The sequence below is a fragment of the Chenopodium quinoa genome, unplaced genomic scaffold (genome assembly GCF_001683475.1).
Source record: "Chenopodium quinoa cultivar QQ74 unplaced genomic scaffold, ASM168347v1, whole genome shotgun sequence".
Classification (NCBI taxonomy): domain Eukaryota; kingdom Viridiplantae; phylum Streptophyta; class Magnoliopsida; order Caryophyllales; family Amaranthaceae; genus Chenopodium; species Chenopodium quinoa.
Genome location: NW_018742205.1, coordinates 4,073,008 through 4,095,787, shown reverse-complemented (window position 1 = coordinate 4,095,787; position 22,780 = coordinate 4,073,008). Strand labels below are relative to the sequence as shown.

Here is a 22,780-nt window from a genome sequence, read left to right as displayed (position 1 = left end):
GAAACAGGTAATCAATTCCTGATCATTGATCTTGATGTTTTTTTATTATCAATTTGTGCAGAAGGTTTCTTGATTATGAGTAAATTTCTTGAAATTCCCAGCATTTTGCTAATTTTGGATTCTAGTATGAATTGTTGATTGAGTTGAAAGATGTTTGTAGAATTCAATTGAGATTGGAATGGTAAATTAGGAATGGAGATGAGTTCGCAGTCATAGAGGCGGTTGGTGACTACTCGTGACTTGGTTGAAGAAGCTAAGAAGCGAATTGTCATTCTTTCGATATGTGTTGTCGGTCTTTCTTACCTCATGTTCTGTAAGATCACTGATACACAATAGGAATTTTCAGAAAGGAAAAAAAAAATGACTAATTTCTGTTGGATGCTTCTAAGGAGTTTGATTCTTATGGTGAGTGAGTGAGTCTATGCAACACAAGATTGGATTATTTATAGTATTCTTTTTATCACTTATTGAATTATTGAATAGCTTTAGGATGCAGAGCAAACTTTTTTGTTGTTTCCTATTGTGACATATTTGAACATATAATTATTTTTATGCTATGTTGATGCTTTTTTCATGGTACGTGATTGACCATATCTTTCTCATTCCTTTTACATATAGCTAGACTAGCTTCTAAATCTGTGTGATGCACGAGTCAAAGGAAAAAATAGTGTTTGGTTGTTGAGGTTCATAGTTATGGTTGTGGTCAATTTTTTGTAGTGATTATAATTCAACTATTGAGAGTTAAATGAAATTGGTTTTTCCAAAGTGTTAGGTTACTAACTGCTGATTATTGCTCCGTTTAACATAGAAATCACAACCCATTCTCATCGTATCTTATTGAATTTGATTATTACTCCGTTTAACATAGCAATTTAGGGATGTGTTCGATTGGGTGGATGCTAATAGTACAGGTCGTATAATTCCTCTTGAAGGAGCTGATGTCGAATATGATTTTGCCAGTAAAAAGATTGAGGAGATTGAATCTGATGTGATGAAACATATTGTGGAACAGAAAAAGTTACTTGGCATCACATTGGTAATGGAAACTTTATTAATTTAAAATATAAACTTTCTCATCGTATCTTATGTGCTTCATTAATTTGTCTCCTTGTACATACGTTACCATTGGAAAGGCATATATCTGTTACAAATGAGTAACTAAGTATTTGCTCATTTGTTAAATGAGCAAAAAAATTGATTGCTCATTTCCCAAATAATCAAAGAAATGTTTTCTTATTTTACAAATGAGTAACTTTTTTTGAAACATTTACAAATGAGTAACTAATTATTTGCTCATTTGACAAATGAGCAAAGAAATGTTTGCTCATTTCACAAATGAGCAAAGAAATGCTTGTTGATTTAATGAATGATTAAAGAAATGTTTGCTCATTTGACAAATAAGTAACTAACTAGCTATTTGCTCATTTGTAAAATTAACAAATAAGTATTTGCTGATTTGATAAATGAGCAACTAACTATTTGCTCATTTGCTAAAAGTTGATCTTTCTTCATTGATGTTTACAAAAAATTACAGGTTATAAAATTGCAAAACAATTCTTTGCTTATTTATCAAATGAGCAGATACTTTTGGCTCATTTTGTCAAAAAATAATATTTATTCTTTACCAATTTGTCAAAAATGAGCAATTAGTTTTTGCGCTCATTTGTCAAATGAGCAAATATTTTTTTGCTCATTTGCCAAATGAGCAAAAAAATTCAATGCTCCTTTTTCAAATGAGAAAACTATTTAATGCTCATTTGTCAAATAGGTTATTGGCTGACTTCCTGACTAATTCAAGCAATACAAGAATACTACTATATGTAGGATTTTGGTGCCATTGCAGTAATTTTACGGCTTGTTCTGCACAAGAGATGTATTATCTGAGGGAATGTCCAACTAGTCCAAGTAAACGAGTCTACATGACCTAGCATGTTTATAATTACCAATGGTACAGAAAATCAGGGAAAAAGCCCCATATATGTTAACAGATTTCATGAACATGCTAGGCTTAGGCTCTACGCTCTTGCTGACACCTAGCTAATGATCTAATGTAGTGATTCTTCAATAAGAGTATGAAATCTGTTAAAGAAGAGACATTTATACCTAGTAGAAACTTAATTCATTGGCAAAATTATGCATCAGACGTGTTTAGCTAAAGTGCTAAATCCAGCCATTAATGATGTTTCATGTTGTCCACATAGCTTGTGCAATTGGTACACTATTGTGAGCGGGAATGTTTGTGTGGTGGTTTCAGCTATAAGAGAGGTAATTTATATTCTAGTTTAATCCTACATTTCCATTTATATTTTCCTAAACCAGTTGAGGTGCTTTGGCAAATGATGTCTTCACAGGTTCTCATATTAGTGATGATTGCATGAGATAAAGGTTGTGACCTTATGTTATCAAACTCATCCTGAATCATGTTAGTTTACTCTAGGGTTGTTGTCTCAACATGCTAGATGCCTGCAACACATAACTGACTACTTCGTATAATGGTTGAACAAGCATCAATGAAACACATGAAACTTCAATCACAGGAAGAAACCTCATCTAACATATGTAACATGAGGCGAGAAGAAAAACAGGGATTAAAAAGAGAGAAGAAAAGGACACCATTGCAGATAATCTCTGATGTTTGATACCCACATAAGGAAGAAGCACTGAAACCTAAACTGCTTGAATAATTGAGGAATTGGTCTTTTAGACTTAATACTAAGAAGAAATTTATGATATAGCAGGTTAAGTGCTGAGGATAGTTTTAACCGTGTCAAATGAGCAAATGATTCTTGTTCATTTTGTCAAATTAATGCTCATTTGTGAGTGCGTTTGAATGTTTTAAATACGTTAGCCTACTAGCTCAAGGGTAGAGCATTGTGCAAATTCACAAAAGATGTGGGTTCGAATCCCACGTAGGTTCATTTATGTAATGTGGAAACACCAGTTTGTATGAGAGTTTAATTATAACAAAGTTTATATAGTTATAAATCATTTCAAACCATTTTTTTGCTCATATAATTTAGTACGAATTTGATTTTTATTTATTTTTAATTAATTTTGTTTATAGAGATAACCTATGTAGGAATTGAACCTACATCCCCTATGCATTTTCATAGTGCTATACCAATTGAGCTAATAGGTTTTATCATATGTTTTAAATCATTTTCAATGTTATAAAATTTTAATCAGTTCATTTGATAAATCAACAAAGAATTGTTTGCCCATTTGATAAATCAACAAAGAATTGTTGCTCATTTGATAAATGAGCAAAGATTTGTTTGCTCGTCTGATAAATGAGTAAAGAATTATGTGCTCATTTGATAAATGAGCAAATAATTGCTTACTCATTTGACAAATGAGCAAGATTTATTTGCTCATTTGACAAATGAGCAAGATATATTTTCTCATTTGACAAATGAGCAAGAATTATTTGCTCATTTGACAAAATGAGCAAATAATTGCTTGCTCATTTGACGTCATACACAAGCCAAATAAGCCAAATATTATGCATTATCTCTTATAAGAAAATCTTGTAATACTTGAGGGCTAAATAATAAGACAAATATTATGCACCAATTTATTCCTTGCTCTTTCTTATTTGTACAGACAATCAAGAATTAGTTTGATCATTTGACCAAAGCTCTTATCTTACACCACAACTCCACCCTCACCTTACCCAATCACACGCACAACTCCACCAAAGCTCTTATCTTACACCACAACTCCACCCTCACCTTACCCAATCACACGCACAACAACAACAATAACACCATAGCAGGCCACACATCCTAATATCTACGCCACCAACCATTCCCTGCTACCAGCAATTTTGTAGCCATCGTTCCCAGCCAACACTAAGCTGTTGCTACAGTCCTCACGTATAGCCACGCCACACATTGCAGCACACCAACATCACCCTGTAACAAATTACCACCAATCAGGACCCCATAATAGCAACCCAAACCACCTAATTTCCTCAATTCAACCCTCCAAACAATATTTCAAGTGATGTCACGCTATCAGGTGAGAGGTAAAATAAAACTTCTTTAATCACTCATACACTCTCAAACAAATACAAAACATTTTACATAGCACTTTATCACAAGTTGATACTGTTATAATATTTGCTACCTTATATTACATTATCAATTGTAAATAACCTACTTTGACCCTTAATTATTAGCTATTAAACTCCACTTGCTAGAATGTCTAGATTAATCACTAGAGTTAAAAGAAGTAAGTAACTTGAAATATTTATAGAGTTAAAATTATGTTAACGAGTGTTATATGGAAGGTAATGGATGGAAAAAAAAATCATATATAAAATAGCCATTAAATTAAACTGGAAAACGGAGAATTATAGTACTGGTACAAATTATATAACCATATTCCACACAGTTGAGACAGAGTACAAGAAAGATGAAATATGCTCCCATGCTTGGGGATGAGCAAGCTTCCCAAAGTTCCGCTTACAAAGTTACATAAATGTACAACCACTAAGTCTATTAGCATCACGAAAAACCATCCATTGCCATTACCTTTGGTATTGGGCAAGCTGCCCAATCTAAGCTATAGCTTTATCATTTCTCATACCAAGACTAAGTCCCCAATTTGAATGTAGAAGGGCTCAAAATACAAGAGAAGAAAATTTTAAACCAAACATTCAAAGACGACATACTCAATTATATTTGGTTAAATGCACAATGTTGCCACATTGAACAATCATAGAGCTGTATGTTGATCATCAAATACAAAATCAATTTATACAAACGAACCAATTTACCATTATACAATTACCTCTAACAAAGCTACTCTAACTACATTCATATCAAGTAATTCCACTTCCCTTCTTAATTGACCTGCAATTATACCCGAAACGAATGCCGAACATAATATATATATATATATATATATATATATATATATATATATATATATATATATATATATATATAATCAAAATTCGTAAACAAAAACTTACTTCCTTCTTTCATATGTAAGAACAGAAGATGTCGGTTCTTGATTCGAATTTGTAATTAAAACCATTTTCTGATTTACGAAGTAGCATAAACTAGGGTTTTTTGTTCTTCAATTAGAAGAGTGAAAATCGAATAAAGCAATCCAAAAACTAAACAAATCTTGAAAAGGATAACAGTAATTACCAGATTGAAGTGCGAATTCGAAATTTTCAGAGCAGTAAAATCGAAATTAAAGTGTTGAACAAACCTTGATAATTATCGAGCCTTCAAATTCTTTAATCGAAGTTATTCGTACTTGTGAAGAAGAAGATGAAATCAAAATTGTCAAGCCTTCAAATTGATAAATCAATCGCCATTGATAATTACGGAGCTTCGTTGTGCAGAGAGAATAATTGAGAAAATTGAAGCAGTTAAGCGTGCAGTAGTTTTGTTATTCAGCTTTGTGTTTTAATCTCGGCCGTTGAATTTCATATAATCTAATGGCTGGTATTGGTTCTCACATAGATGAAGGTTCTCACATAAACGGTGGCTCTCACCGGATTCCGATATATTATCGTTTTATAATATTTATCAATTATCCTTAATTAGTTAATTGTTGTGTGTTATTTGGTCGCAGTAAATTAAGTACTTTCATAAGATAATATATTAATTGATCAACATAGTCAAAGTTCGTATATGTTCGATTAATTGCCCATTAAACTTCCAAAAAAAAAAATAATCGCAATCACTTTAGCAAAACGGAGGTCAACCTATATATAGAACTTTGAAAAAGAAACATGAATATTATTGATGGCAAGAGTATTTAGTTTGCATAACATTGTTTTTGGGAATTAGAATCCCGTTTTACGCACTTAGGATTTAGGAATATTTCCTTAGCTCAAAATATATACTAAAATACTTAGGAAACTTTTTCATCTTATTAAATTAGAGAAATTGCAACACAATATTATTCCTAATTCTCAAAATTTTGCCATTGAAGTAAAATTACGAAGAAGGAAAAACCAAAGAATCGATGATCTTCCAAAAGCGATACTTGCTAACATACTTGCGAAACTCCTCGCTAAAACCATCTTACATTGCAAAACAGTTTGCAAAGAATTCAACAACATAATCGCAAACCCGAAATTTGCCGAATTATACTACCAAAACTCCCATCTTAGCCTTGTAAGTCTCCGAAAAAATCCTCAATTTCATCATAACTTACATAGTGATGATACTAATCAATTCTTCATGATTGAAGGCTACACGAGTACTAGTAAACACGTTAATTATATGTTCGAGTCTTCTCAATTCGAGCATTTGGGTAATTTCATGTACAACGAATGCTACAAGGTTGTAAATTCTTGTAGAGGAATTCTTCTACTAAGAAAAGAAACTTGTAAGGGTAAAGATACTGGCTTAGAACACTTTGTTAGCTCGTTAGCCATATGCAACCCCGTAACACACGATTTTATGTATCTTGAAGATCCCTATTTGGCTAGCAAAACTACATCTTTATATGGTATAGGATTTAGCCCTAGAACTAAACAATACAAGGTTGTTGGATTGTTGCACATATTTAATGGTACTAAAACCCATATTGATGTACTAACACTTTGTAGTGGTAGTAGTGGCAAAAGTTATTGGAGACCAACAAATCAAGGTCACTTTGATCATAAAATACGGCCTACAAATAATCCTCCTTTTGAGTTGAATGGAGTTTTATACTGGTTTGCTACAGGAGAGAAAATCGCGTGTTTTGACATTGACAAGGAAGAGTTTTATCATCTCCCCTCGCCGTGTAGTGGAGATAATAATAAGCATCGGAAAATTCTCGTTACATGGATCATCACTAGGTGTTGGGATTACGGGTATAGGAAATTCTCGTTCAAGGCTCGAGTTGTGGGCAGGGGCGGACCCACCTTTAGTCATAGTGGGTCCGGTGACACAGTATTTTTTTTTTAAAAAAAATATCAAAGAGACCCCTTATTATAGATAGGTGATCTCTTTGATGCTGCTATTGGTAACAACAAACAATATCAAAGAGACCTCTTATTAAGATAGGCGATCTCTTTAATGCTGCTATTGCTACAAAAGACTTGCTGTGGTTATTTTTAAATATTAAAGAGACCTGTTATTTATATAAGAGGTCTCTTTGATGCTGCTATTGCATTTCGCAATTTTTTTGCGCTACTTTCTTTTTCATTAAAGAGACCAGTTTTATTTAATAACTGGTCTCTTAAGTTATCTCACTTTTTTTTGTATAATTTTTTAATAATTTTTTTCCCTTTTTATATCTTATATTTGTACAGCCAATTTTAATATTTCCCCATAAAGATTATCAATTAACTAAAAAATCATAAAGTTAATTCAATATAATAATTTTATTGTACCATTTGTTTATAACATGTTATTTGTAGTATTTTCGACTTGTAAAATTGAATTCTTAAGTACTGTATTTGGTTGTGGTATGAATTTTTGTGTCCTATTTTTGGATTGCAATCAATTTGGTGAAATATATATATATATATATATATATATATATATATATATATATATAATTTTTGGATTGAAATTAATTATGAACAAGACATGGAAAAAAAAATTGTACTTTCACAAATAATCAATAATTGATGGTGACACACTATCTCGGAAATCCTGGATCCGCCACTGGTTGTGGGTAATGAAAGAGTATGAAGCGAGTGATTTATGGAGCAAAATTTATGTGATTGAGAATATGCTTGATGACAAGATTAATGAATCCGTTGTTAATTTGAACATAAAGTTTGTTGAAGATTATGATTGTGGGATGATTTTTTTTTTTTTTATTCAATTGGAAGATTCATGTCACTTGATGACTTATGATACTAGAAAAAAATGCGTCAAAAAGGCGATAACTCGTTGGGTTAATTCAAGGATGGATGTGCAATTTTATGTTCCGAGTTTTTTTCCTGATCTTAGTAGCATTCGTAAGAGTACCTACAAGTGAGTTATCATATTGTATTTTACATCAAGTCAATTTTCTCTGATCCAGTCTAAGCGTCCAACCTCCTCCGATTCGATTGAGGGATGTGATGGAGAATAATATATGCGTAATTACAATTTTATAAAGTTTCATATGTGGATGGCCATACCGTGTGGTCAGGTTACTTCGTTAGTGTTATAGGGGTACTTGGTTAGTGTTATAGGGTCACTCGTTTAGGGTTTACTTGAATTGATAGTGTTATAGCACAGAGTTACTTGGTCGATCTCATAGGGGTTACTTACAAGGATATATTTTTATAACGTAAAATAATACTTTATCTTTTTTCTTTTATTATTATGGAATATCTTTATGTATCTTAGATAATAATTCATAATTAGTTTACCCTATTTAAGTTTTTTGATTTTTTTTTTTTTTGGAAAAACTTAAGTTATAATGCATAATTCAAGGTAGAGATTTCCTTACTTAAAGCCCTGTCATAACTCCACAATCAATTAATTCCAAAAAAATTAAGTTAAAAATGGAACATATTCAATATGAGTAGATCATTTTGAAACTCCCAAAATAGTATATAGGACTAACATTATGAAACGGAGGGAGTATAATTAGAAATCTTTTTATAACCCTGTATTATATATTTTGACCAATATAAAACACTCTAATTGAGGAGTTTCACAATATAATCTAAGATTTTGCAACAATATCGAGTGTGGTTGTTGAATATGAATGTGACTTAAATGGAGTTGAAATCAATTGTTGCAAAATTAAGCATAAAGGGAAGCAATACTGCTAATCGAGAAGCTAATTTTTCAAAATTGTTGCTATTTTCGGATAGGATAGCTTATTTTTAATGGTAAAGGGACGAGTTTTTCCTGTTCATCCAGTTAATAATATTTTTTTTTATTTTTTGTTTTTTGACAATAGCAAATTGACAAGAGCACAACTAAAGCACTAAATTAGAGAGTGCAACGACACTTCTTTGCTATATCGTTGGCCCGTTGCACCTGTTCCCTCTTGACCTTAATAATAGAACATTTCCTGAATCTAATGGCCACTTTCTTAATCTCCTCAAGCATCCAAGCAATCGAAATTTCATTCCCTTAGGCACTTCTTAGGTTTTCAAGCAATAACGTGGAGTCGGAAAGGATGAGTACTTCCTCCTTTCCTTGTGTTTCTGCCCATTTTAACGCTTCTAGGCATGCCCAAGCCTCACATTGTAAAGCTGAGGATGCCGTCCCATATCTACCTCCCCCATTGAAGATGTAAGATTGGTCGGGCCTAGTGATAGCCCAGCCGATACCCGCCCTCGTGGACGCCTTATCCCAAGAGCCATTAACCTGCAAAATAAAGTTAGCAAAGCTTGTTTTCTGTACCCTAAGTGTACATGGTTAAAGCCAAGCGGCAGGGTGGGCTCAGTACTTTCTTCTATCATACTCGGGCCCAGGCCCCCTACCCCTTCAGTGAACACCTCATGTTCCTTAAGTGCTATGTTAACCAGTGCTGTAGTCGTTGTCGTGGTTACAACAGCTCCCTTAAAAACGATTACATTCCTTGCCGTCCACAGACCCCATAGAGTTGCAATAAACTTGGTGATACGTGTACTATGTCTACCATCCTCGCTATAGAAGAGCAGGATAAAGTGTTGGATCCAACTTCGAAGAGAAGGGAGTCCAGTAATATCATAGCAAATGGTCATGGGACTACTATCCTAGACTGCCTTTGCTAGAGAACAGAAACGGAACAGATGCTTGCTGTCTTCCAAATCCAAACAACAAAAACCATAGATTGCATTGATTGATATGCCTCAGTTGCCAGGTTTACCTTTACCGCTATGCCATCATGAAGGACACTACTTAAAAAACAGGTCATTTCCGACGGAAAAATTCCGTCGGAATCACCCTAAATTCCGTCCGAAAACCTGTTTCCGACGGAATTTCCGTCGAAACCGGTTGTCGAAAAATCTTTTGTAGGAAAAAACGACCTTTTTCGACGGAATTATTTCATCGGAAGAGGAATTCCAGAACCAGAAATTCTGTCGGAAAGTTCCGAGGAAATACAAATCCGCCGAAAACTTCCAATAGAAATTCCGTCGGAAACTGCTTTAAAAAAACAAAAAAAAACGCCTCCCACCACCAGGCCACACCACCAGCTTAACCAGAACCCATCCACCAGAGCCACGTAACCTGAACCCACCACCTTAACCCTTCCAGGAACCACCCAGATCTAGAACAAACGACCACCTACGAAACCACCAAAAACCCTAACTAATCCTAACCCACGCCACCAAACCCAACCAGACCACCCAGAAACTCGAAACCACCCAAAGTACCCGAAACCACCCGAAAAAACCTAAAACCATCTAGATCTAGAACAAATGGCCACCCACAACCACCACCCAGACCCATGCCACCAAACCCACGAAACCCCTAAAACCCTAACTAAAACCCACGAAACCACGAAAACCCTAACCCACGCTAGAAACCACGACATCACCCAAAAATTCACAAATCGCCACCCACCACCAGCCCACACATCACACACGCACACACAACAACTCAAAACCCAATTTTTTTTTAAAAAAACAAAGAAAAATTAAAACATCAAACATACCTTTAATTGAAATGGGCTTCGAATTTCACCACGAAAAGGGTATAACAAGGCCAAATTCGGCCATGAAAAGTCTAGATCTAGGCTTTTAGTGGTCGAATTTGGCCTAAAAAACCTTCAAAATAATCAAAACAAAACTCATGGTGGTGGTGTTGATTGCGTAGCAGCGGTGGTGGTGTTGGTTGCGCAGCGGCAGTGTTGGTGGGAGAAGGAGAAGGAGAAGAGAGGAGAACTGAGAAGGAGAAGAGAAATGAAGGAAGGAGAAGGAGAAGAGAGAGAAAGAGAGGGCGGAAGAGAGAGAAGAACAGAGAAGGAGAAGAGAAATGAAGGAATGAGAATGAGAAGAGAGAGAAAGAGAGGGCGGAAGAGAGAGAAGAACTGAGAAGGAGAAGAGAAATGAAGGAAGAAGAAGGAGAAGAGAGAGAAAGAGAGGGCGGAGGAAAGAGAAGGAGGGAGGAAGAGAAGAGAAATGAAGGAAGAGAAGAGGAAAGAGGAGAGGAGAGGAGAGAGAGAAAAGATCAGAGATTAAGGGGGAGGGTTGGTTTTTTTTATATAATTAAATTCCGACGGAATATTCCGTCGGAAATTTCCGACGGACTTTAATTCCGTCGGAAAATTAAATTTCTGACGGAATATTTCGTCGGAATTCTCATATATTTCGATGGATACCGTCAGAAATTTCCGACGAAATAAAAATCCGTCGAAATTTCTTATTTTTCCGACGAAAATACGTGTCCGTCGGAAACTGTCCGTCGTAAATCGGCCTATTTCTAGTAGTGGGAGTTTCCACGGGAAGATCTTCCATTTTGGCTGGATGTTCAATCTCAAAATGAGTTTTGCAAAGTCTTCATCTTTTGTGGAAAAGAAATAGTTGTTTATCATTTGGTCTTTAGAGAGAAAGTAATAGCTAGTTTTTATACTGTATCTCCCAGACGAGTGGTAAATCCAATATAAATAATCTTCCTTCGGTTTCGACGGTAGTTCCATAGAGAGGATGTTTTTGGAACTATTCCAATCGAAACATTGTCTAACCTTACCAGGATCCCAAGAGACATTATCCCTATCTATGAAGTCGCTCACCATCCATCTCATGGATGCCCCAAGTGTTTGGTTCGAGTTTGCAACTGGGGTTAGCCCCCTAACCCAAGGCATGCTAATGGCCTTTATGTTTTCTCCATTGCCAACCTTCCAAGCAAACCCCTCCTTGAAAGAAGCAACCACCTTTTGTAATCCTGACTTTCCCATAGAGGGGTTTCCCACCCTCTTAACAGGCCTTGAGATCTTGCAAATTCCACATGGTTGGAAGCTAGTATGCACTCTTGAGATGAGGAGCAGGGGGTTAAGATGCATCTGTGATGCTTGTTTAAAGAGCAAAGCTTCGTTAAGTTTTGAAGTACAACGAATGTCTAGCCCCCCCATACTCTTTGGGAGTTGGATTACTTCCTTTTTAACCCAATGCATACCCTTATTACCATCATTCGCCCACCAAAACTTAGCGATAAGTAAATCAATTTTGTTTTCTATACTTTGGGGAAGCTTAAGACATTTCATGACATGAGCCGATATACTAACCAAGACTGTGTTGATGAGAACCAGTTTCGCTGCTTGGGATAAATGCAACGAGGCCCAGGAGATTATTTTCCCTATCACTTTATCAATAAGGTATTGGAAAGATAACTTTTTCTTACCTTGGATATCTATCGGAGCACCCAGGTGCAGTCCCACGTTTGACTTCTCTGACATAGACAAGATCCTTTTTAGAGAGCGTCTAACCTCCTCCGGCACACCCGAAGAGAACTTAAAAAAGGATTTTTGAAGGTTTAACCTTTTCCCCGAGGCGTTACCAAACCTTTGAAGAATGTCACTCACACACAAACAAGATTCCTCGGTAGCCTTGAAGAAAAGCATAGCATCATCAGCAAAGAAAATATGGGAGATGGCCGGGGATCTCCTAGAAACCTTGAAGCCCTTTATTTGGTTTATATCTTCAGCAAGGGTTAGCATTCTGGATAAAATAACCATACAAAAGAGAAAAAGATAAGGGGAAAGGGGGTCCCCTTGTCTTAGCCCACACTTGGGGGAGAACGGATTCAAGGTGTGCCTGTTGATGACTGTTTTGTAACTCACTGCTGAGACACATTGTGAGATAAACCTTATCCAATGGTATGAGAACCCGTACATCTGAAGAACCTTTGTAAGAAAGACCCAGTTTACCCTGTCATAGGCTTTAGACATGTCTATTTTGACCGCTGTGAAGTTCGAACTCTTTTTGGAATTTATGAGATGCATGAGCTCATGGCTCAAAAGAATATTGTCCTCCATATATCTGCCAGGGATAAAGGCATTTTAGTAATCAGAAATGATGCCAGGGAGCACCATTTTCAAACGGTTGACTAGGCACTTAGAAATACATTTGTAGACTGTGTTGCAGAGGCTTATAAGTCTGAAGTTATTAGCAATTTCTGGTACCTTAACTTTCGGGATGAGAACAAGAAGCGTTTGGTTCCATTCTTTTAGCATATTACCAGAAACGAGGAACTGTTGGAAACTATCGACAACAAGTTGGACAACTTCCTTCCAATAAATATGGAAAAAAATCAGCAGTGAATCCATCCGGTCTCAACAATTTCGAACCCTGCATATCAAACATAGCTTTCCTAATTTCTTAAATAGTGAAGCGTCTGTCTAACCATTCACGATCCTCCCTACTTATTTCTTAGATATGCAATTGTCGAAGCAGTAAATCAATGTCCTCCTCGTGATTGATCCCAACGGTTGGAATGAAAATTTCTTTGACCGAATTAATAACTACATCCTCCACTTCATCTTGCCCTTCGACCCATGCATCTTCATCTGTTCTTAAAGTCAGAATTTCCTTGTGCATTTGTTTTTGTTTCGCCCTCCTATACATCAAATGAGTGGGGAAATCACCGAACATGATCCAGTTGGATTTCATTCTTTGTTTCCAGTACTCAAAGTTGAGCTTGCACTCTGGAATAAGAGAATTAATTTGATTGATGTAGTACTCCTTTCTCTGTATTGAGTCAATGTTATCCCCCACCATACTCAAATCCTTAGAAACATTCCTCCAATTAATTCCCCAAACCTTCTTGTTTTTTAAACACCAACTTTGAAGAGTAGTTCTCAACACACTTAACTTTTTAGTAAGCTGAAACATACATGAACCTTGTACTTCGAGCTTCCAAGTATCATGAACCATTGCTATTACCTCCCGGAAACTGGAGGTACCAATTTTCAATTTGGTAAGGCCTGTTTGACATTTTAGAAGTAGGATTTGAATAGTAAGTGATTGCAGCATGATCGGAGCATATGATGGGCTCATGAACAAATCTTCCTTCCGGGGAGTGATTGAACCACTCCCCGATAATATAGGATCCGTCAAGTCTTTCTAGAATGAGCTCTTGTTGTTTTCTCTTGTTGCTCCAAGTAAACCACGACCCTGAGAACGGAACCTCGGTAACATCACTACTTAGTCTCCAATCAAGAAAAGCATCACTTCCTTTAATAATACAAAAATGTCCTTATTATTGGTGATTTCAATTTGGTTGAAATCACCAATAATAAGGACATTTTTGTATTCGTCCAATAGAAGTTGTAGAAATTCCCATACTACTTTCCTATTTTCCACCTGAGGCTCACCGTAAAGGAAAAGCACATGCTTAGAATTTCCATTAATCTCAGAGATTTTACAAAGGATGAAATTCTTTGACGAGTACAAGCATTCCACTACATCATTACACCAACTTAGAATTAAAAGACCCCCACTACCATCCGAATCATACCCAAAAACTGAACTTGGTCTAAGAAAATCTAAATTATGAGCGGCATTAATATAAGCCATATTAGTTTCCGATACAAACATAAACATAGGAAGTTTTGATCAGTAGATCCATACTAGATATGGGATTACAAGGGAGTGTGGATCATTCAAGCCCCTGCAATTCCAAGCAATGATATTCATAAACCCCTCGGGGGCTGTTTTGGTGCAGCCACCTCACCCTTTGTCGCAAGTTCCACCGACTCTAAGATAGTCACCTGTAAGTCAATATCCATGTCATCTTGAATTACCCTTAGCATTGAAGTAACCTCTTCACTCTTTTGTCTATTGCAAGATTCGGAGGAGGAAGATGACAGTTCTTGCGGCCTCTTTAGTTTCCTTGCCATATTAGGGTCGAAAATGGCCTTCGAAGCAAACCTGTTGTCACCATTTTTATCTTTTAACCAAATGTTGAACCCTCCCTTCAACGACCATCTGTGCAGCCTCTTAAGTCTCCTTCTTTCCACCCAACTATAGTCCGTTTCACTTTGCCTGACCGAGTCACTGTTACAAGAATGCAGATTATGCTTTGTTGCTTCCTTTGTTCTCTGCCTTGCATTAGCACTGTCATCATAATTAAATAACTCGGTAAATTTAAAAGAACTAAAAGGAGATACCGGGGTATTAGGAGGGTTAAACTCTGTGAGAGGGAGGTTCGAAAACCCTCCAAGATCAGAATTAGTGAGCCTTAGGAATGGTGGAGTAGAGGCCCTCATCCCATGTGTAATCCTTCGTGGATCATTGTTTCTTGCATTCTTGATTCCCAGAGAAAGGATAGTACTTGCTTCAATCACACACGCATATTCCTTGTCATTTAGATGCTCAGATTCCACCCTGGTTGTCGCCATTAGTGAAGGATTAAACATCCTAGGTTGCGGCAAAGAGGTTGGGGGTGGGGCTTGAATTCTATTACCCATAAAGATGGAGTTGTTGGTGCCAAAAGCAATAGGTGAAGCAGCCCATTCAGAGATGCCCAAGGTATGAAATAGGGTTCCTAGGCCTCTGCCTTGTTACTGTCCTTGTTGGCCTGCTGAGGCCTCGCCTATTTCAAAGGTGGATCCTTTGAGCATGGGCCTCTGTTGAGCAGCAGAGGATTCCCCCACCTCATAAATGGATCCCTTAAAAATAGGTCTAGTAAGGGGTGGAAGAGAAGCCTCTCCCCCTTGAGATTGTGGCCGACTATGATTAGGGTTTGACACCTTATTTGAAGTAAATTCTGCATATGGATCGTTTCCCATCCCAAGTCTTTTTCCAGGTGAAAGTGTGCGAGATCCATTTGAGTTGGTGCGCTCTCCATCTTTGCTAATTCCGAATCCTCAGAAAAGTCCTCCTCCCCGGTGTGAAAGTGTTCACTATTGTCGCTGTCCGGGGAGTAAGGTGGATTCTCGTGAAATCTACCATCATCAAATTCCATATTTTCATTCGGAACTCTTTGATAGATTGTATTATCTTCTGGTTCCTCTAGTCGCCTCAAATGTGCGCTAGTATTGCGAAATCTGTAACTGCCCGGTAAACCATAAATATAGTTAGTATAAAAAGGATATTCAGACGGGCCATACAAGACCCTTATACCGTCTGCCTCAACTTCATCGAGTCTGCTCCTGACCCTTCTTCTAGCTGTCACAGGGTGCAGCGAGCATTTAGCCGTAGAGTGGCTAGCACTCCCACACAGCTTGCGAAATTTGAAGACCCCTTCATACCTTAGATAAACCCATATAACCCGATCACCCTCAAGAGGAATGAAGCAGCTCAGTATGAGGGGGAGTGAAATATCAACGAGCATTCTCGCCTTTAATTCTGCTTGGAGAGGAAGATTCTCTCCGTCACGATCAAGCTCCTCTATATATCTCACATGTCGAAAGATTTGACGGGCATAATCAATGGTTAAGTAAGCCGATGGCAGTCCATAGACTCTTACCCACAACCTTGTCATGGTGAAACTCATTTGGTGGGGAACAAAGTCGGGTTTGTGCCTTCTTAAATTGACGATTCTGCCTTCAATGATCGTAGAGGTGATGCAGACCAGGCCCTCCTGATCTTCCCTGCTTAAACATTCGAAAAGATAGTAAGGTCCAGATCAGTGGACCTTGATTTTACCCCTTCTTATCCACCAAGAATTAACAATGAGTTGCACAAGAGACTCAGATGGGGGGTGTGGTCCAACAAAAGACCCAATGACACAAGCATTGAAATTAATATGACTAGCATCCAAATTAAAATCCGCTGGAGGAGGAATGAGTGCCCCCCTCTAAGATCTAGGTTGTTATACGTACTCATTCTGGAAGTTGTGAGATTGATTAAGATTACTCATACTTTACAAAAGACAGAAAAGACAGTAGAAAGGAAAGAGGAAGGAGTATAAAAAGACAAGAGTAAACAGATCGAAGAAGAAAGAGAATACTAAGAAAAGAAGAGGAATGTGTTTGAGATGTTTTGACGAGGAACTTCTTGCATTTATAGCAGAGAAAGTGTATTGGTAGACGCACCAGTATAAGCATTGGGAGCAAGAACATTGCAATTTACAATGCTAATAAAACCTAGCAGCAGCCTAATAATAGGTATTGACGGCTAATTTTGAGCTTGGAGCATTTAATGCAAAACGGGGATTAGTTGTTTGAGCCGCCTAAATAATAGCCCAGCTGATTTGTAGCAACCAAGGAGAGGTGAAAGGTTTGTAGCTTTTGCAAAAAAAGAAGAGTATTCCCAGTAATGACAGAGAACTTGGGAGATGGAGAAAAGGGATAGCCTTGGAAGAAGGAACGAGGGTAAAACCACAGACACAAGAAAACCCTATCCCTATCCCAATCCACGAGCGCAGAAGGAGATTACTAGAAGATATTATGGAACAAAATCTAGCACTGTTACTTAGCATAAACCCTAGCTCAGCTAAGGAAGAACTCACCTATGGTAAGAAGAAATCACCTATGGTGAGAAGAGCTCACTTTCTAGTGAGAGAAGCTCCCGTTTAGAGAGAGAAATTTTTTTGTTATCTTTCTCTCCTCCATCATATCACACAAAAACGTAAACATGTTTCCTATTATTAGTTTGTAAATATCAAACAATAACGTAAACATGTTTCGATTATAATTCTATTAATATTCTCTTAAAAATGTTGAAACGAATTAAAAAAAATAAATCAAATAAACGGTGTAACAATCTGATTTTTTATTTTTTATGGTTAGGTATAACAATCTGTTTTTATGGTTAACTATACAACTGTCTGGGCAGCTAATTAATTAAGCTCTACATTTCATCTGATTGACTAATTTCACATTTAACTAGAAGACATTTAACCAATTAAGCTCAAGTACTATATATCCCTTAAAAAGGTAAGAAGTAGAAAGGTAAGAACTAAGAAGACTTGTGTATAAGTATGGTTTCTTGTGTGTATATATTGAATGTCCATGACTCATATTTATACTTGAAGATGGAGTTTGGTATAAATGGTCGGAATTCCTGAACTCTTGTATCCATAATAATATTTTAGAACGTTCACGAACCATATACTCAAGTTGCTTCTAATGTCAATAATTCTTTAAAATGTTCAAGTAGATAATTCTAGAGAAATTTTGAGCAAAACTTACCTTCTTGAATTTTCCCAAAAACTTCTAAAATGTGTACAAATACTCTATTAAAAAAATGGGCCTGAGTAGTTGCCTAAGTGAAATAGTTGGATTGTACGTTTTTACCATATTTCACAACTAATGTCAATGATACAAAGTAAAAATGAAATGCTCCAAATAAGAAAATTATGAAATTATGAAAACGTAGTAAAATATAATTGTCAACTAACCATGGTGGTAAATTTGCAATTAGCACGATTTAACTCTTTAATTTAAAATAATGTTCCTTATATAAAATGAAATATAAAAAATAAAAGGTTAGTTCAAGTTTGACCAAGTGAAATTCGGGTGGAAAGGAACATGTTATTTACAACTTTTTTTTTCACACAAAAAATAAAACAAAACACTAGTATCCATTTTCCAATATGTGAAGTTATTTCTTTTATCGATCTATATGACTAGATAGTACACGACGTGAGCTATCTAGAAAAAATTTTAAATCACGGTTTATATCTAATAAATTTCTGAGATGTATATACTTAACTTTAATTATAAAAAAAAAAAAAACATTTAATTTTTTAGTGACGATTAAAAACAATAATTTAATGCACCGTATTTAGTTTAATTTTTGGTAAAACAATAATTTCTTAAACTTTCTTAACCAAATTTGATTATGTCATCCATAACTGTTGGATAAAGAAAATAAAAAAATTTCCTAAACTTGGCCTAAATGAAATTAACCAACCTATACTACAACGAACCCTTATTACTATGTAGGGCTGCTAGCTTCGTCATATAATTCAATTGCTTACAAATAAACTATCCATAAATAACTGATCAAGGGCACTACAACGACTCATCATATAATATAAGTATGATCAATCATAAATAACTATAATGATATTCTCTTATATATATATCTTGTTAATTAAGATTAAGACTCTCATTGTAACCTTATTAATATTGATCAATATCTTATTAGAATATTCTCTATCACTACCCTCTTTTGCACCACACACACAAAAAAAAAAAAAAAAAAAAAAAAAGGAAAAAAAATAATAATTATATCTTATATTAACCATACGGATATGTATAAGTCCTCCCCAAAAAAGTAATGAACCTACCGATATGTATATAGAAGAGTGATTTAAGGGATGGATTTCTCATTCATTAGTTATGGTTATACAAGATAGTAATTGCTAAAAATTAATTAGGAGAATAAAATCAGCAAGATGCGTTAAACAAATACATGGTGCGATTTTTTTTTTTTTTTTCTTTATGAAACAAAAATATTATGTGTTGATAACTACAAATTAATAAAAGACGTATAGATATACGACGAAAAATGATTAAATAAACTTGTCAGTTAGCAGTTTATCACACAGATGTAAAGTAATATTGTTATGAATATATGAAATAATAAAGTTGATTAAAAAAAGGAAAAAAGATAAATTGTAGGATTCAATAATTATCTTAATAACCCTCATTAACAATATATATACCCCTTAAACTTCATTCCAAAATCATATCACACTTCACTTCTAGGCACAAAAGTAAAAAGCCCTAGCCCTACAACAAAAAAATGAAGATCATCTTTGCATTTCTTCTAACTATTTTGTTGGCAGAATGTGTATTTGCTGAACAAAACCAAAAAACAAAAGCTGATAACCCACCCATCGGATTCTCACAGCCTAAATTACCACAACCTAACCCTGGATTACCCATCGGATTACCACAAGACCCTGGATTTAATTTCCCAATCCCTGGACCACCAAACGGTGGCGGCAGTCCTGGATTACCTATCGGATTACCACAACCTGGCCCTGGATTTAATTTCCCAATCCCTGGACCACCAAGTGGTGGCGGTGGTCCTGGATTACCTATCGGATTACCACAACCTGGCTCTGGATTTAATTTTCCAATCCCTGGACCACCAAACGGTGGCGGTGGTCCTGGATTACCTATCGGATTACCACAACCTGGCTCTGGATTTAATTTTCCAATCCCTGGACCACCAAACGGTGATGGACATGGATTCCCTTCATTCCCACAACCTGGCCCTGGATTTAATTTTCCAAATCCTGGACCACCAAACGGCGATGGTCCTGGATTTAACTTTCCAATCCCATTTCCAGGTGCACCAAGTAGCGGTGGTGGTCCTGGATTTAAGCTCCCTCCACTCCCCCATTCCCTAGCCCCGGATTTAAGCTCCCTCCGCTCCCCCCATTCCCTGGTGCACCAAGTAGCGGTGGTAGCCCTCCTAGCGTTCCTTCTCTCCCAAAGCCTAGCCCCGGATTTAAGCTCCCCCCACTCCCTCCATTTCCTAGCCCCGGATTTAAGCTTCCTCCGCTCCCCCATTTCCCGGTGCACCAAGCAGCGGTGGCCCTCCTAGCGCTCCTTCTCTCCCAAAGCCTAGCCCCGGATTTAAGCTCCCTCCGCTCCCCCAACTCCCCCCATTTCCTAGCCCCGGATTTAAGCTCCCTCCACTTCCCGGTGCACCAAGCAGTGGTGGGAGTAGTCCACCACCCGTGAATGATGGGTTGGCGGCTTGCTTGGGAGATCTTCAAAACTTTTTTAAGAATCATCAGATTTCCTTGAGTCCGGATTGTTGCTCAGCCCTTGAGAAAATCCAGAATCCTGTTATTCAAGATCTTATCAAAGCAGTGTGTGCTAGTGGTAGTCCTCCACCTCCTTCTCAGAAAGCATCTACTCGCACTTGATATTTGATTGGGATCAGAGTTTAGTTATTAGAACATAGTTTTTAATGCTTTTGAATAAATCATGATAATCATGATGTTAGTATTTAGTTTTTTTGATGAGCAAATTATTCAGAATTGTTAATTAGGATAATGCGTAGAGCATTATATGTAACATTATAATGATGTTTAATATGTGGTATTACAGTAATAATTTTTAGGTAGCATTTTATTTACGTTTACGTATTGATCTTTTAATTTATGCTCTCTGATTTTTTTATTTTTTATTTTTTTTAAATGTGTTATTATAATATTTCAAGTAACATATCTTCAACTCCATGCCTCTATTTGATATCAATAAATTTGATGTCTCCATGTAACACGAGATGGACAGTCAAATCAATTAGGTGTGTGAATTTCACAATTTTTTTTTTCGTATATATGTGTCGTATTAATAAGGTTTTAGGGCTCTAATTTATCGTGTATAAATGCTCAAATTAATCGTGTAAGAAATGATCAAATCTTTAGTTTTAGGAAAAATTCATGGGAATAATCCCACCTTTCACCCGTTCGTTTTTAATAATCCCACCTTTCAATTATTTTTCAATAATCCCACCTTTAGGTAACTTTTATTTTTATTGGTCCTTACAGGTTACCTCACCTGTTTTAGCCGGTTTTAGGCCTACGTGGAATCTAACGGTTACTTATTTTTTAATTTTTTTTTTGTTTGTTTAAAAGTGCCACGTCCCTTAGTTGATTTCTCTTCTTCTTCTTTCTCTGTTTCCTCTCTTCCTTAAAACACCATTGTTGGTCGCAAATTCCCCTATCAAATTCATCTCTTCTCAGTGAAATTTGGTTGCAATGGGTAGTCGTAGGCACGTTGGTTCAAGTGAATCATCTTCGTCAAGGTCGTTTGGTTGGGGTTTGCCAAAATTGAAGTGCAAATGCGGTGTTGAAGCCGTAATTCGGAGGGTGAGGAATGGCGATAATGTGGGTAAGAAGTTCTACGGATGCCCTAACTGGCCTGTAAGTGTGGTTGGAAGTGACAAATTTTTTGTTTTTGGAATTGAACTTGTAAGATTATTCAATTGGAAAAACCAAATTAGGGCTTTCAAATTAATTTGGTTTTGGGATTTTTTTTTTACAGGAGGGTGATTGTGGGTTCTTTCAGTGGGTTAATGCTAACAATATGGACCTTGAAGATCTACGATTCCAGGTTTTTGAAAAAGATACACAAGTTGCTGAAAAGGAGATTGAAATTGATTTCATGAAGGAGCAGTTGAAAAAAATTGAGAAGAATTTGGATATTAAAGAGGATGAGTTGAATGATACAAAAATGGAGCTTTGCCACACTAGAATTGAACTAATGAAGGCGACAAGGAATGAAAAAAACTTTTCCATTGCTCTGTTTGTGTCATGGATTTTCTTTGCTTTTCTGTTAGTGTATTTGAAGGCATGACAGTGATATTGAGTGGAGATGATAGTAGGTTAGACTCATTAAGCTTGTTTAGGTTTGGACATGATTGTATATTTTGCATTTGTGACATGTAATATGGCTTTGAAATAACCTTTTTAGTAGCAAGGCATGTTACTGTAACAGTGAATTAATGGAAGTTATTATTACATTGATTTGCTTTCAACTTGAATTATGTTGGTGAAGTTGTTATGTTGAACAAATTAAGTTGGTGAAGTTGTTATGTTGAACAAAATAGCTTGCAAATGGTCTGGCCAACAAACACAAAATGAACACTGCCATGGTTCACTGCATTACACAAAATGAACACTGCCATGGTTCATTGCATTACATTGTAATATGCCCAAAAACAATAAAAACTGTTGTCAAAAGATTACATAAATAAAGTACCAACACTTAATTACTTAATTACACCAAAATGAGTTATTGTTCATGCCACTACTTAGATGACTACTGAGTTGGTTGATGCAAGGTCGAACGTTGACTCTCTTGACTGCACTGGAACCAGTCCATAGCTGTTCTTGATGATCTTGTTCTCCTGTCATTGCCTTGGGTCTGCAAACAGATACAGTAGCATATTAGCATTAGTAAGACATTAGTTGCAAGCAAAATGAGACACACTAATAGTGCCAACATAAAGGCACTCACATTAGTGATTGCAGAT

General features: G+C 36.3%; 2 protein-coding genes and 1 long non-coding RNA gene across 3 annotated transcripts; 1 reads left to right on the top strand and 2 right to left on the bottom strand.

The window, feature by feature from the left end:
* Nucleotides 1-3,551: 3,551 nt before the first annotated feature.
* On the bottom strand, nucleotides 3,552-5,402 carry LOC110725745. The gene is made up of 2 exons (XR_002512217.1): nucleotides 5,224-5,402; nucleotides 3,552-3,914 (listed from the first exon to the last, which is right to left on the bottom strand). It is a non-coding gene; the product is annotated as an uncharacterized LOC110725745 (long non-coding RNA).
* Nucleotides 5,403-5,960: 558 nt separating this feature from the next.
* Nucleotides 5,961-12,549, bottom strand: LOC110732209. The gene is made up of 2 exons (XM_021912129.1): nucleotides 11,583-12,549; nucleotides 5,961-6,046 (listed from the first exon to the last, which is right to left on the bottom strand). The coding sequence occupies exons 1-2, from the start codon at nucleotides 12,547-12,549 to the stop codon at nucleotides 5,961-5,963; spliced, it is 1,053 nt and encodes a 350-aa protein (XP_021767821.1).
* Nucleotides 12,550-21,218: 8,669 nt separating this feature from the next.
* Nucleotides 21,219-22,512, top strand: LOC110729767. Its single transcript, XM_021909554.1, has 2 exons — nucleotides 21,219-21,668; nucleotides 21,790-22,512. The coding sequence occupies exons 1-2, from the start codon at nucleotides 21,504-21,506 to the stop codon at nucleotides 22,099-22,101; spliced, it is 477 nt and encodes a 158-aa protein (XP_021765246.1). The 5' UTR covers nucleotides 21,219-21,503; the 3' UTR covers nucleotides 22,102-22,512.
* The last annotated feature ends 268 nt before the right edge of the window (nucleotides 22,513-22,780 follow it).

What these genes read in the sequence shown, in the direction of transcription:
- LOC110732209 (XM_021912129.1), bottom strand. Translation starts at nt 12,549, where the DNA reads ATGCTAACCCTTGCTGAAGATATAAACCAAATAAAGGGCTTCAAGGTT. An exon ending in TAATGTCTCTTGGGATCCTG is followed by an intron (nt 6,047 to 11,582) that starts GTAAGGTTAGAC and finishes TTGCAATGTAAG; the next exon opens with ATGGTTTTAGCGAGGAGTTT.
- LOC110729767 (XM_021909554.1), top strand. Translation starts at nt 21,504, where the DNA reads ATGGGTAGTCGTAGGCACGTTGGTTCAAGTGAATCATCTTCGTCAAGG. An exon ending in ACGGATGCCCTAACTGGCCT is followed by an intron (nt 21,669 to 21,789) that starts GTAAGTGTGGTT and finishes TTTTTTTTACAG; the next exon opens with GAGGGTGATTGTGGGTTCTT.